We start from the raw sequence: 15819 nt of genomic DNA on the forward strand, positions 1-15819 counted from the left end.
TATAGCCACATTCTCTCCTTTGGGTTTCTCTCTGAAAATACAAAGGTTTTTATCTTATGTTTGCTCCTAGCTTTATAATTCTCTCTTTATATTTTATTTATTGTCACTATGTTTTAGACAGAGATAATGTGTTGAGAGTGAACAAATGGAGACATCTTAATCAGAAACCCGACATAGCCATTATTTAAAAGAGTTCAAATTTCTCTTTCCCTAAGATATTGGCTTATGAGACAGTACATGAGGATTCATGTGTTCAATTCAGCTATGTTAAGGTGCATGAAAATACCCCAAATGAAATTTCATGCTTGATAACTGGACAACATTGAAGATATTTAGTAACTATTTAGAAAGCATTGTTTACACCTTGGCAAATAAAGATTAAAGTTTAATTTTCCTAGTAAAACAATGTTTCCAAAAATGTTAGTTCTGAAGCTTACTTTATCTTTGTATAAACTAGCGCTCTCATTTGGGGGTTATCCTCACCCCACTCCAACTGAGGACATTTGGCAATCTAGAGACAATTTTGATTTTTGTGACTTAGGGGGTGCTACTAGTGGGCAGAAGTCAGGGATGTTGCTAGACATTTTACAATCTATGGAATAACCCCACACAGCAAAAATTGTTGTTCAGTTGGTGAGCCGTGTCCGACTCTTTGTGACCCCATGGGCTCCAGCATGCCAGCCTTCTCTGTCCTTCACTGTCTCTAACAGTTTGCTCAAGCTCATGTCCATTGAGTGCATGATGCTATTTAATCATCTCATCCTCTGCTACCCTCTTCTCCTTTTGCCTTCAACCTTCAGTCTTTCCCAGCGTTAGTGTCTTTTCCAATGACTTGGCTCTTTGCATCAGGTGGGCAAAGTATTGGAGCTTCAGCTTCAGCATTAGTCCTTCCAATTAACAAAAATTATCTGTCCCCAAATTTAAATAGTGTTAATTGACTGTACTTGTTTCCCTAGAGGTCCAGGGATTAGATTCCCAGAAATCGTTTATCTATTGGTGAGTGTGCCTTTACTTCTAAGGGGCTATTTCTGAACGCTATTACCAGAGAGGAGCTGCAATCTCGACTAAATCTAGGAAACACTTGCTGAGTGAATGACAAAACCATGGATTAGAGGATAAATAAAGTGAGCAGAGTCAGCCATTTTACCAAACAGATCTTGCTGCTGCTGCTGCTAAGTCGCTTCAGTCGTGTCCGACTCTGTGCGACCCCATAGACGGCAGCCCACCAGGCTCCCCCATCCCTGGGATTCTCCAGGCAATAACACTAGAGTGGGTTGCCATTTCCTTCTCTACTGCATGAAAGTGAAAAGTGAAAGTGAAGTCGCTCAGTCGTGTCCGACTCTTAGCGACCCCATGGACTGCAGCCTACCAGGCTCCTCCGTCCATGGGATTTTCCAGGCAAGAGTACTGGCGTGCTCTTTGCCATCTTACGAGCTCCCATTACTTCCTGCGGCAGAACTGGTCCTTTTGAGTCAAGTCTCTTGCGCAGGGCCGCGAATGGAGGAATGTTGGACTACATTTCCCAGAGTTCCAAGGGATCTCCGCGCAGGCGCGCTTGGAAAACTACGGCGTCCCTCTCCTCAGAAGCTGGCAGGTCATTACCAGCCTGCCCCCGCCACTCCCTCAGTCTTACCTGCCTCGAAGTCTAAACTCCACTCTGCACTACTTCTGCTAGTGTGTGTGTGTGCTGCTGCAGACTAGACGTATGGCCTCGACGTTGAGGTTCGACGGGAGGGTGGTACTGGTTACCGGCTCGGGGGGAGGTGAGTACGTGAAGGCTGGAGGGCGCGTGTCCAGCTCACTGTCCTTCTGGGAAACCCAGCCCCGCAACCTCGTCCCCACTTTTTTTTTTTTTTTTTTACCCACTTTGGTCTGGGTTACGCACGCAGCTGTAGCCGCGGTCCCAGCATCTGGGCTGCAGGCCGCGGTGACTAGGCGGCTTGGGGAGCGAGCGATTGGACTCGGGGTGGGGGGCGGGGGGCTGGGAGTGGGAGGACGGACAATGACTATTCTCCGGTCGCCAGATCTCCTGAGGGTGGAGAGGTGGGGCTGGCCACCCTTGAGTGGTGCAGCTCTCCTCACCTCCTACCACCCCCTCCCCGCGCGCCCCCCGGTCCCTCAAGGCTTCGGATCTTTAGAGGACAGAGGCCGGGCTGGGCTGCAGGTTGCACAACTAGGTGAAAGTTCATTCCAGCGCTCATCTGGGCATATCAATGGCAACTCTTCCTGTCAACAGACTCTCTAGGCCTCTGTCAAGTCTTTTAAACGTGGCAGAAAAGCCATCTAGTGATTGGAATCACTCCCCACCCCTTGCCCCCAGTAGTAGAGATGTCAGCCCCTTGCCTTTGAAAAGTCAGTTGTCTTTTCCTCTGACTTTTAAGCTCTTGAGAGGGCCTTCTTTTTAAAAAGGCATCTGGTAAGAGTTCTCCTTTTGCTTATCAAGCCAAGCACAGTACTGGCAAGTCCACTGGAGTCTTGGCATGGAGTTGTAAACTCAAGCGACTGCTGGACTCAGGCAGGCGATAGAGGAGTAAAGTGAGTGTGGGGTGGGGCATTAGGAACTGGAGAGCAGAGGTCTTTCTGACGTGGGCCCGACCTCCCTGTATTTCAGAAGCAACGTGGAGATTTGTTATATGAAATAACTCTTATTTTTAAAGGACAAAAATTAAAACAAACTACTCATGCCTACATGGATGCTTTGCAGTGAGATTTTACCCTATTCCAAGTGTAAAGGTCCGTCCAGTCAAAGCTATGGTTTTTCCAGTAGTCGTGTATGGATGTGAGAATTGGACTATAAAGAAAGCTGAGTGCTGAAGGATTGATGCTTTTGAACTGTGGTGTTGGAGAAGACTCTTGAGAGTCCCTTGGACTGCAAGGTGATCCAGCCAGTGAATCCTAAAGGAAATCAGTCCTGAATGTTCTTTGGAGACTGATGCTGAAGCTGAAACTCTAATACTTTGGCCACCTTATGCAAACTGATTAATTGGAAAAGACCCTGATACTGGGAAAGATTGAAAGTGGGAGGAGAAGGGGACGACAGAGGATGAGATGGTTGGATGGCATCACCGACTCAATGAACATGAGTTTGAGTAAACTCCAGGAGTTGGTGAGGGACAGGGAAGCCTGTCGTGCTGCAGTTCATGGGGTCTCAAAGAGTCTGACTGAATTGAAGTGAATTGAAGTGTAAGAGGCCCATACACTTTGATTATACCCACTGTTAGTGTCTTGGTACAGGACTTGTCTTGGTATAAGACTTGGTATAAGGCCCAACTTGACGTTATGGGGCTTTGATTACCCACTGGTAGTGTCTTATACCAAGAATGGACCTAATGCAGAATTAATTTAAATTATATATTAAAAGTCACGATGGAGTTCTGACAGTTGAAGTGAAGTCAGTCGCTCAGACATGTCCAACTCTTTGGGACCCCATGAACTGGGGCTTGCCAGGCTACTCTGTCCATGGGATTTCCCAGGCAAGAATACTGGAGTGGGTTTCCATTTCCTTCTCCAGGGGATCTTCCCCACTCAGGGATTAAAGATGGGTCTCCTGCCTTGCAGGCAGACTCTTTACACTCTGAGCCACCAGGGTTAAATCATACATATTTTCATATTTTCATTTATAAAATGGATTCTCATGCTTCCTTTTAGACAATGTCTTTAGTATTAATTAGTGGCCAAATATTTTATATCCATAGCTATTTTCATTCTGAAATGATCATATGCTTTTGGGGAAAACATTTTGTTTACACTTAGTTTTTGTTGAAAATAAGTAATACACTCATGTTTTAAGCCGTTTTTTGACAGTGAGTGATTCACAGTATGAAATAACAGTTGTATGCCAATACCCAGTATACACACACACACACACACACACACACACACACACACACACACAGTCTGTATTTGAAACATAGTATATGCAGTGCACTTTGAACTTTTCTATTCTGTTTCATTAAGTAAATGCAGATTACAACTCACTAAATTGATTTTGTGAAGTATTAATGAGTTGTTCACATGGACCACAGCCTTGTCTAACTCAGTGAAACTGTGAGCCATGCCGTGTAGGGCCACCCAACACGAATGGGCCATGGTGGAGAATTTTGATGAAACGTGGTCCACTGGAGAAGGAAATGGCAAACCACTTCAGTATTCTTGGCTTGAGAACCCTATGAACAGTATGAAAAGGCAAAAAGATATGACACTGAAAGGTGAATTCCCCAGGTTGGTAGGTGTCCAATACGCTACTGAAGAAGAGTGGAGAAATCACCGACTTGGTGGACATGAGTCTGAGCAAGCTCTGGGAGTTGGTGATGGACAGGGAAGCCTGGCATGCTGAGTCCGTGGGTCACAAAGAGTCAGACACAACTGAAGAGACCGAACTGAACTGAGTTGTTATTAGACAGTTGTAGATTTAGCGCCTCTTGTTAATAAACTGATCCATATTTTAAAGAACCTGGATTATGTTACAGTTATTAGCCGTTAAACTTGAATACTGATCTGGAGCAGATACATGTGGGAAAGTTGAGAGTTACATTTGGGTGTCATTAGAAAAGGAAGACTGAGATCTAATTGCAGTCCCGTAACACAGACTGTTGCCCTTGAGGCCTTGGCGTTCTCCTTTAAGGATATGTATCTGTAGAACGGTGTCGCTGCTGAACATCCCAGGAGGGTGGCTGTGAATGCTTGTCAGGCCTGTGTCTGGGAATTAGGCTGACTCCAACTCACTCATATTCTGAAATGAAAAGAAATATCTTGGCACTATTCAGGTGTTGTTGTTTAGCTTGGAATATTGAAGAGTTTATTGAGTGACTTGGAAGAAGTTTCAGAATTATCTGCTGCTGCTGCTGCTAAGTTGCTTCAGTCATATACGACTTTGTGCGACCCCATAGATGGCAGCCCACCAGGCTCCCCTGTCCCTGGGATTCTCCAGGCAAGAACACTGGAGTGGGTTGCCATTTCCTTCTCCAATGCAGGAAAGTGAAAAGTGAAAGTGAAGTCACTCAGTTGTGTCCGACTCTTAGCGATCCCATGGACTGTGGCCCACCAGGCTTCTCCGTCCATAGGATTTTCCAGGCGAGTACTGGAGTGGGATGCCATTGCCTTCTCTGTCAGAATTGTCTAGCCAGTAAACAATTTTGCCACGATGGGTGCTGTAAGAGGAAGTTGTATTTGTTAGCAGATGGTAGTAGGGTTGCTTGGGATGGAAATGTGAGAGTGGTGGAACTGGGCAGTGGGAGAGGGAGTCTGGCCATTGTGAATTTGAGATGGTTATGAAATAGCAAGCTGTAGGCCTGGAGATAGTAAGAAGTGTGTGAGCAGCTGGAAATTCTGAAGTCAGGAGGGACTTTGAAGTTGTTTGACTTCCTTTGGGTAAACCGAGAAAGTGAAATAGTCCAGAAAGCTAGTCTCAGAGACTCTGTTAACTTGAAGCAGAGGGCAGTCAAACCCACTGAGAAGAGCACTGAACAAGCACTGTGCAAAAAGATCAACTGATTTTTGACAGTGCAGAAGAAGTTAAGGTCAGAAGAGAGGTGAGGAAGAGAGGATGGTTGACAGTGAACTTAGGTGCAGGAGAAAGTTAAGACAGGCCTTGAAAGAGGATTAAGAGAAAAATAGAGGCTCTTGAATTTAATTTTTTTGTGCATTTTGACTCTACTGTTGTGCTGGCCATTGTGGGAAATGCAAAAGAATGACATAAATCTCATCCTTTAAGAACCTTCTGGTTTATTTGCGGAGACAGACTAACACATAAAGTATCTAAATGATGTTTATATAAGCATAGATACACAGACATGGGAGGACACAGTGAATCTGTTAATGGATTAGCAGTGGTGTTAGAAACAGGAAAGAGAATTTCACTTTTAACTTGATGTACAAATTTGTGTACAGTTTGCTTGGGCCATTATGATAAAAGTAGATTAGTCACATACCTTTTCAGAGAACTGTATAGCTTGGTTTTGAGATAATACTCTGATTAACTGAGATCAATTGCTACTAGAGATGTATCCCCTTCCTTTCATCTGATGATTTTCTACTTTGTTACCATTTTTTTGCATTCTGGTCATGAGTATTGATTTCTTTGAAAACCTCATGTTTAAATCTAGTGCTTCAACCTTGATCTGATAAAATATGAAGCGGCTTGATTTACTGTATTGGCTGGGTTCTTGCTCATCCATTTAGAGTAGATTAAATTTTAAAGTAAATTATTTGGTGATCTTTTAGTTTTGGAAAAAATTTATAATTTGGGTTCTTTATAGAAGAGCTTGATAATTTAGCTGTCTCCTTTTGTTGTCTGTTTACTTATTTATGAATTAACTTAAATTCGGTTCAGTTCGGTTGCTCAGTCGTGTCTGACTCTTTGCGACCCCATGAACTGCAGCACACCAGGCCTCCCTGTCCATCACCAACTCCCGGAGTGTATCCAGACTCATGTTCACTGAGTCAGTGATGCCATCCACCCATCTCATGCTCTGTTGTCCCCTTCTCCTCCTGCTCTCAATCTTTCCCAGCATCAGGGTCTTTTCAAATGAGTCAGCTGTTTGCATCAGGTGGCCAAAATACTGGAGTTTCAGCTTCAATATCAGTCCTTCCAATGAACACTCAGGACTGATCTCCTTTAGGATGGACTGGTTGGATCTCCATGCAGTTCAAGGGACTCTCAAGAGTCTTCTCCAACACCACAGTTCAAAAGCATCAATTCTTTAGTGCTCAGCTTTCTTTATAGTCCAGGTCTCACATCCATACATGACCACTGGAAAAACCATAGCCTTGACTAAGTGGGCTTTTGTTAACAAAGTAATGTCTCTGCGTTTTAATATGCTGTCTGGATTGGTCATAACTTTCCTTCCAAGGAGTAAGCATCTTTTAATTTCATGGCTGCAATCACCATCTGCAGTGATTATGGAGCCCCCCAAAATAAAGTCTGACACTGTTTCCCATCTGTTTGCCTTGAAGTGATGGTACTGGATGCTATGATCTTCGTTTTCTGAATGTTGAGCTTTAAGCTAGCTTTTTCACTCTCCTCTTTCAATTTCATCAAGAGGCTCTTTAGTTCTTCACTTTCTGCCATAAGGGTGGTGTCATCTGCATATCTGAGGTTATTGATTATTTCTCCCGGCAATCTTGATTCCAGCTTGTGCTTCTTCCAGCCCAGTGTTTCTCATGATGTACTCTGCAAATAAGTTAAATAAGCAGGGCGACAATATACAGCCTTGACGTACTCTTTTTCCTATTTGGAACCAGTCTGTTGCTCCATGTCCAGTTCTAACTGTTGCTTCCTGACTTGAATACAGATTTCTCAAGAGGCAGGTCAGGTGGTCTGGTATTCCCCATCTCTTTCAGAATTTTCCACAGTTTATTGTGATCCACATAGTCAGAGGCTTTGACATGGTCAATAATGCAGAAATAGATGTTTTTCTGGAACTCTCTTGCTTTTTCCTTGATCCAGCGGATGTTGGCAATTTGATCTCTGGTTCCTCTGCCTTTTCTAAAACCAGCTTGAACATCTGGAAATTCACGGTTCATGTATTGCTGAAGCCTAGCTTGGAAAATTTTGAGCATTACTTTACTAGCCTGTGAAATGAGTGCAGTTGTACCATAGTTTGAGCATTCTTTGGCATTGCCTTTCTTTGGGATTGGAATGAACCGACCTTTTCCAGTCCTGTGGCCACTGTTGAATTTTCCAAATTTGCTGGCATATTGAGTGCAGTACTTTCACAGCATCATCTTCTAGGATTTGAAACAGCTCAACTGGAATTCCATCACTCTACTAGCTTTGTAGTGATGCTTCCTAAGGCCCACTTGACTTCACATTCCAGGATGTCTGGCTCTAGGTGAGTCATCACACCTTTGTGATTAGCTGGGTTGTGTAGATCTTTTTTGTACAGTTCTTCTGTGTATTCTTGCCACATCGTAATATCTTCTGCTTCTATTAGATCCATACCATTTCTGTCCTTTATCAAGCCCATCTTTGCATGAAATGTCCCCTTGGTATCTCTAATTTTCTTGAAAAGACCTCTGGTCTTTCCCATTCTTTTGTTTTCCTCTATTTCTTAGCATTGATCACTGAGGAAGGCTTTCTTACCTCTCGTTGCTATTCTTTGGAACTCTGCGTTCAGATGCTTATATGTTTCCTTTTCTCCTTTGCTTTTTGCCTCTCTTCTTTTCACAGCTATTTGTAAGGCCTCCCCAGACAGCCGTTTTGCCCTTTTGCATTTCTTTTCCATGGGGATGGTCTTATCCATGTTTCCTGTACAATGTCCTGAACCTTTGTCCATAGTTCAGCAGGCATTCTGTCTATCAGATCTAGGCCCTTAAATCTATTTCTCACTTCCACTGTATAATCATAAGGGATTTGATTTAGGTCATACCTGAATGGTCTAGTGGTTTTCCCCACTTTCTTTAATTTAAGGCTGAATTTGGCAATGAGGAATTCATGATCTAACTGCGGTCAGTTCCCGGTCTTGTTTTTGCTGACTGTATAGAGCTTCTCCATCTTTGGCTGCAAAGAACATAATCAATCTGATTTCAGTGTTGGTCATCTGGTGATGTCCACGTGTAGAGTCTTCTCTGGTGTTGTTGGAAGAGGGTGTTTGCTATGATAAGTGTGTTCTCTTGGCAAAACTCTATTAGCCTTTGCCCTGCTTCATTCTGTACTCCAAGGCCAAATTTGCCTGTTTCTCCAGGTGTTTCTTGACTTCCTGCTTTTGCATTCCAGTCCCCTATAATGAAAAGGACGTCTTTTTTGGGTGTTAGTTCTAAAAGGTCTTGTAGGTCTTCATAGAACCGTTCAACTTCAGCTTCTTCAGTGTTACTGGTTGGGGCAGAGACTTGGATTGCCGTGATATTGAATAGTTTGCCTTGGAAACAAACAGAGATCATTCTGTCGTTTTTGAGATTGCATCCAAGTACTGCGTTTCAGACTTTTGTTGACCATGATGGCTACTGCATTTCTTCTGAGGGATTCCTGCCTGCAGTAGTAGATATAATGGTCATCTGAGTTAAATTCACCCATTCCAGTCCATTTTAGTTTGCTGATTCCTAGAATATCGATGTCCACTCTTGTCATCTTTTGTTTGACCACTTCCAATGTGCCTTGATTCATGGACCTGACATTCCAGATTCCTATGCAATATTGCTCTTTACAGCATCAGACCTTGCTTCTATCACCAGTCACATCCACAACTGGGTGTTGCTTTTGCTTTGGCTCCATCTCTTCATTCTTTCTGGAGTTATTTCTCCACTGATCTCCAGTAGCATATTGGGCACCTACCAACCTGGGGAGTTCATTTTTCAGTGTCCTATCTTTTTGCCTTTTCATACTGTTCATGGGGTTCTCAAGGCAAGATAAACTACCAGTAAGTTTATCAGTTGAGTTTTTAAAAATGTGTACATGTTAAAATGATTTAAAAAATGCATAAGTAAGCTTTCCACTCCTTGTTGCTAATCACACAATTCTGGTTCTCAGAGGTGAACCACTAATTCGCAGTTTCTTATAGTCTTCCACAGATATTCTCTGCCTATAAAGGTTACATAGGTATGTATCCATTTTTGGATGTATAAATTTATACCCTATAGCTTTGAATCTGAATTAAGTATTTTGTGTGTGTATATGGTGGTTATAGTCAAGGATCAGAGCAGAATGTAGAAACTGTAAGATTTTTGAAACAGAAAAGGACTCAGTAGAAGCAGTTGGCTTTTGTAATGGACCAGTTGGACTGGTCCGTTAGTGGAGCCACTATCTCTGAGGCTGCCCTTGGAAATGCCACCACCCAAATAGTCACTGGCTCTAGGAACCTAGAGAATGGAAATTGCCATCCAGAGATTAGGGAGCTTGATCTAGAAGCTGCCAGTATATCCACTTAATACCTAGGAAGCTTCAAGAAATTGGCTTCCTAACTAGCAGCACTTGCCAATTGTCACAGTACAGTGACTTCTGCCTAATTTCCTCCTTCCAAATTTCATTTCACATGCGTTTTCATGCACATGCATTTAATGGTGGAACACAGATCACATCTAGCATCCTAGAAGCTAGGTAGAATGTAGGAAATGGTAGGTAAAATGGGTGTAAAGTATAGTTTTAAGTTTTCCCACTCCTAAAATTAGAAATAGGTACAGTAGAGGCTGATAGTACCAGTGAAGCCTACTCTTGTAATTAATTGCACATCAGTTACTTTTATAGGGATTGGATTGAGTAGACCAAAAAAATTATTCTAACATTTGCTCAACTTTATGATGTTTTTTTCTTTTTCTTCAATAGGATTGGGCCGAGCCTATGCCCTGGCTTTTGCAGAAAGAGGTGCATCAGTTGTTGGTAAGTTGATAAATTTTTCTTTTCATTAATACCTAGGAACTAAAATATAGTCTTCATAAGACAGACACCTTTGTATTTACATCAAATAATTTGTCAAGGTCAAAGTTTATCACCAATTTTTTTTCTTCTGCCAGCAAAATCTTTTCCCCATTGAGGCTGATTTTGTAACTTACTTTTTATTTATTTTTTTGTAACTTACTTTTTAAAGTAAACTAGAATTTGCAACTCAGTAGCATTGAGAAAGATAAGCAGGCGTTCATTATAAAATTCTTGAATTTGGTATATTGTGGGCTGTAATTTTTTCTTGCAGCAGACTGGTAGAAGATGAATCCCTATAAGTGTAAATATATTGGTAAGGAAAGAAGTAAGTGCATTTTCATAACTGGAAGTTTGAAATCAGGAAATCCAAAATATGGTGTTTTTTGTTTGTTTTTTAATTTCTTTCATCAAAATTTTTCAAATGGGAGCTTTTATAACAGTTTAAAAAATTTTAATTGAAGGGGCATTTACATGAGTTTTACTGTGGGGATTCAGCTGGAGGATGGAGTATTTGAGAACATACTAAATGTGGGGGGTTTTAGTAATCGCAGTGGTTTGCCTGGTGTGCTTGGCAGTTGGTGTGGACATAGGAGTGGGTTTGTCTACAGCCACGTCTTTGTGGGGAGTAACTAAATGGATCTTCGCTGCCAGGTAGGTATGTAGGGCAGTTGTATGCCCCAATATTTATTAATATCTTTCCTGGGCTTTGGCCTCCCAATCACAGTTTTCCTACATCTTACTAGGGAATACAGAGAGAGAGATTTCTCCCAATTTGTTTATGAAGATATGTGTAACAGACTTAACAAGCAGCCAGGTTTTCTAAACCAAGAAGACCTAAGCGGGATATTGAATATACTTTTCTCCCTCAGTGTGTATGTGTAGCTTATCTTTATGGAAGGTACACAGAGATCTTGGATGTTGTTTAAGGTCATAACCACAGTGTGTTAATCCAGTCTGCTTCTTGTGGCAAGAAGAACACAATGTCAACATTTTGATATTGTGATATTTTGTTGGGGGTGTATCGTTCAGACCTTTTTTTTTTTTTTTTTCCAGATTGTCTCAAGAATGTGTCATGTCAGGGCCTGTTTTTTCTTTACTTTCTTTAAAAAGATATTGCTATTAATTTATTAACATTTTTACTCATAACTTTTTATTTACATCTTTGCACTCAGTTCCATAAATGCTAGGGTCTCTTTTTATCTTTTGTATCTCCTAAAGGACCTAGAATATTGCCTTTTATAAAGAAAGGACTTTATTCATTGGTTCTTTTACTGTTGTAGCCGTTTTTGGGGATGAGGTGGGGTGGGGAGTGGTTGGTGTGATTTTGAGATTGATTGAGTAAATTTCTACTTTTTTGTTTGTGGCTGAGTTATAATCTTAGTTTATAACTTTGTTTTGTGAAACCTTTTGCAGCAATATTGTATGTATGTGGATCAGAATTCCTATATTTATTACTTTTGAATTTGTTGAACTCAAGTTGGACTTTTTCAGTTCTAAGGAAATGATAAACAGGGATGGTGTGTCTCTTGTCATTGACCCAGGGATGGTATTGCAGCAGGTGCTTGTTAAAGTCCAAAAAGGTAGAAAGTTCGTGTTTTTGGAAAATTATTTACCAAACTTGGCTGGAGAACCAGATATAGTTTAATTTATGTGAAAGTGAGCTGGCTGTGGATTCTCTAGGCTACCAATGGTTTTCGTTCTTCTAACCACCACTACCCTGTGCTTTAACTTTTTAAAACATAGATGCCCTGCTTCCAGATTGTTTTATGTGCACTGCCATTTCTCCTGAGTTAATTTTGTTCTGCTCAGCACAAAATTCCTCTGTGTACCTTACCTGAGGAAGCAAAAAATAGGAAACAGGAGTAAGCACATGTAGAATTTATGACAGAGTAGCTTGTTTGTGGTAAGATTACTGGTCAGTTAATCTTATGACTAGCTCAGAGGCCAGTAGGAAGTAAAACCGTAAGACATGGAGTAGCTTGTTTCTCACGTGAGAGAGCTTTTGCTTGGTTATGCTGAGTTAACAAACAAATCTCATTGGTTTATCATAATAAAGGATAGTTTCACACTTACCTGGTGGTTCACCTTCTGGTCAGTTGTCTCTCTGCTCTGTGTGTCTTACTGATTTCAGGATCCCAGCTGAAGGAGTGACTCTCATCATGGCTGTTCCCCATGGTGGTGCTTAAATCTTCTGTTTAGAAGTGGCATGGCACTTTAACTCACATTTCACTGGCCAAAGGAAATCACCTGGCCAAGCCCGAAGTTAAGGTTAAATTCTGAATATATTTGGAAGGTAGGTATGGCAGGATTTGGTTATTTGCTGATGTGGGTTGAAAAGGAGAGAGAATAGAGTGAGACAGAAAGACTGGAGGAGGGCCAGATTCCCAGAGAGGGGACATTCCTGTAGACTTTCAGATGAGGCTAGTAAGTAGGCAGTGGGACATAGGACTCTATAGCTGGGGGGACACTGAAGCAATATGAATCTATTTTCAGTTCCCAGGTGGTATTTAAAGCCAGGAGACTAGATCAGATGACCCAGGTGGTGAGTGCAGATAGACAGGAGATGGAGTCCCAGGAGGACTCAGTCGCTCACTTTCAGTTTCTTCTTCCTTTAAAGAGACCCTTGGTGCCATCTGGTTGAGACAGATTCAGTCCCTTAAATTAAGGGGACCTCATTTAAGATACTGCTTTCTAAACTGTTACCACATTTTGGAGGCCTTCAAATATTTAGATACATTTATGGCCATGGGGTCGCTGAAAGTCAGACATGACTGAGCGACTTCACTTTCACTTTTCACTTTCATGCATTGGAGAAGGCAGTGGCAACCCACTCCAGTGTTCTTGCCTGGAGAATCCCAGGGATGGGGGACCCTGGTGGGCTGCCGTCTATGGGGTCGCACAGAGTTGAACATGACTAAAGTGACTTAGCAGGATGGCCATGGGAACTGAACTGATGTAGCTCAGTCAGTAAAGGATCTGCCTGCAGTGCAGGAGACCCGGGTTCGATCCCTGGGTTGGGAAAATCCCCTGGAGAAGGAAATGGCAACCCACTCCAGTATCCTTGGCTGGAAATCTCATGGACAGAGGAGCCTGGTGGTCTGCAGTCCATGGGTCGCAAAGAGTCGGACTCGACTGAGCGACTAATGCTTAATGCTAATGGCCATGGGAAATAGATGGGGAAACAGTGGAAACAGTGTCAGACTTTATTTTTTTGGGCTCCAGATGGTGACTGCAGCCATGAAATTAAAAGACGCTTACTCCTTGGAAGAAAAGTTACGACCAACCTAGATAGCATATTCCAAAGCAGAGACATTACTTTGCCAACAAAGGTCTGTCTAGTCAAACCTGTGATTTTTCCAGTAGTCGTGTATGGATGTGAGAGTTGGACTGTGAAGAAAGCTGAGTGCCAAAGAATTGATGCTTTTGAACTGTGGTGTTGGAGAGGACTCTTGAGGGTCCCTTGGACTGCAAGGAGATCCAACCAGTCCATTCTGAAGGAGATCAGCCCTGGGATTTCTTTGGAAGGAATGATGCTAAAGCTGAAACTCCAATACTTTGGCCACCTCATGCGAAGAGTTGACTCATTGGAAAAGACTCTGATGCTGGGAGGGACTCGGGGCAGGAGAAGAAGGGGACGACAGAGGATGAGATGGCTGGATGGCATCACTGACTCGATGGACTTGAGTCTGAGTGAACTCCAGGAGTTGGTGATGGACAGGGAGTCCTGGCGTGCTGCAATTCATGGGGTCGCAAAGAGTTGGACACGACTGAGCAACTGAACTGAACTGAACTGAGCTGATGGCCATTCTGGAAAAGACTCCTGATAAACTAGGGTGATGGTATCTTTCTGCCAAACGATGAAAATATAATGGCAACTCTGTGTTTTGCACTTTTTCTTTGACTGTCCGGAAGCTTAAGGGTAAAGCTGACACTGTCCTCAGCTAGGTAACCACCAGTAGCCCATGCTTTGAGTAGGCTTCTCTTTCTCTGATGTGACATTTTCTTAATTTTTCCATTTTTTAGTAGTCCTTGCATGTGCCTTTTATATTTAGGCACTTTAAATACTTTCTGGTAGCAATCAAGACATGAACAGAATACAGGAGGAAATCCCCATTGGGCCCACTATATCAATGAAATGATTCTTAATGCTGTTGTTTGCTATCAGAAACGTTTCAGAATGGGAGGAAAGGCTTCAACATAGAAAACAGAAATGCCTGGAAGGACATCTGAAAAATGGTTAATAGCAGTTACGTCTGGAATAGGACACAGGTTAGAAGGGGCTTTTTGAATCTGCAGGGTTTGAATTTCTTAAAAGCATTAAAATAAATAACCTCTCCAAAAAATAAGTACACTTGTAGTATAATGTTGCCTTTGTCATCTTTTTATACACTTCTCAGATTACTCATTGTAAAGCATGTCATGTGCAAAATCAATGCATATAAAAATTATTTCGATTTTGTAGATTTGGAAGCACCATTTTACTTTGAAAATAAAAGTAGTTTATAGATATGTCACTGGTCATAGATATGACTTAGCTGGTGTCAAATCCTTGAATTGAATAAATATATGAACAGGAATATGTGTAAGCACAGTTATGGAGCACTGTGCAGATACAAAGCATTGTAACATTGTTACTCCTGATAATTCAGTGGGAACTTAGAAATTGCTATATAAGCAATTTCCCAGAGAGGACGAACTACTTATAGTAAAGTGAAACAGTAAATTGAGGTCAGACTTTAAGGGATCTTGAAAGTTAGGCAGTGAATGATAGGATTCTACTGCAGATTTTCAGTGGGGGAATGACTTAGTTTAAGGCTGTTGTAGGGCCATTACCCAGCAACTGGCTGCTAGCAGCCTGGAATGATTAAGATTGGAGGGAAAAGGCCACCGGGAGTCACTTACAGTAGTCTGGGCATGAAATGATAGAACAGGAAAGACATGGCAATAATTGATTCCTCAGAAGAACTGGAAACTCCTCAGCACACAAACTGTCTACCTTCCAAGCTCCAAGCACCAAGCCCAGTGCTGGCTACAGAGTGTGAACAGAGTGACTATTTGAAGAATCATAATGAAATGGATGTCAAGCCTTGATAGCTTCGTGGAGTGTACTGTTCAGAAATGGGAGAAAAGAGAGAATACCTGGGAAATGACTTAGCCAGCAAAGTGCTGCTGAGAGAGTGGGACGGTTTGAGGAAGATGATGATAAGTTTGATTTGCATTTTTTTTCCCCAACACACTAAAAGTGATATATGTTGCCTCAGCTGGTTTAGCAGTCCTGATATCAGGAGACCCAAAATATGTTTCTTGCTCTAGTCTTTGAGGCCAGTAGTCAGGGCTGAAGTACAGCATGAGAGAACGAGAAAACCAACTTCTGAGAGCCAAGCCCTGTACACAGATAGGATTGCTAAAGACAAATCCAGATTTCTCAATCTGGTTTATGTAACAATATGTTAAAAAACAATGTACGT

At 42.1% G+C, this 15819-nt stretch overlaps 1 protein-coding gene across 2 annotated transcripts in view; it reads left to right on the forward strand.

Annotated features, from left to right (window-relative positions):
- The first annotated feature begins 1529 nt into the window (after positions 1-1529).
- Positions 1530-15819, forward strand: part of HSD17B4 (hydroxysteroid 17-beta dehydrogenase 4) — a 103468-nt gene continuing 89178 nt past the window's right edge. Inside the window, exons 1-2 of one of the 2 annotated variants that reach the window (XM_040241695.1) lie at positions 1530-1763; positions 10259-10312. In XM_040241695.1, coding sequence (XP_040097629.1) covers positions 1706-1763; positions 10259-10312 — 112 coding nt within the window. In that variant the 5' untranslated portion in view covers positions 1530-1705. The remainder of the gene's footprint in view (positions 1764-10258; positions 10313-15819) is intronic. The other variant, XM_040241696.1, reaches the window with a different exon arrangement.

Source organism: Oryx dammah, unplaced genomic scaffold (assembly GCF_014754425.2).
Source record: "Oryx dammah isolate SB20612 unplaced genomic scaffold, SCBI_Odam_1.1 HiC_scaffold_5, whole genome shotgun sequence".
NCBI classification, from domain to species: Eukaryota; Metazoa; Chordata; class Mammalia; order Artiodactyla; family Bovidae; genus Oryx; species Oryx dammah.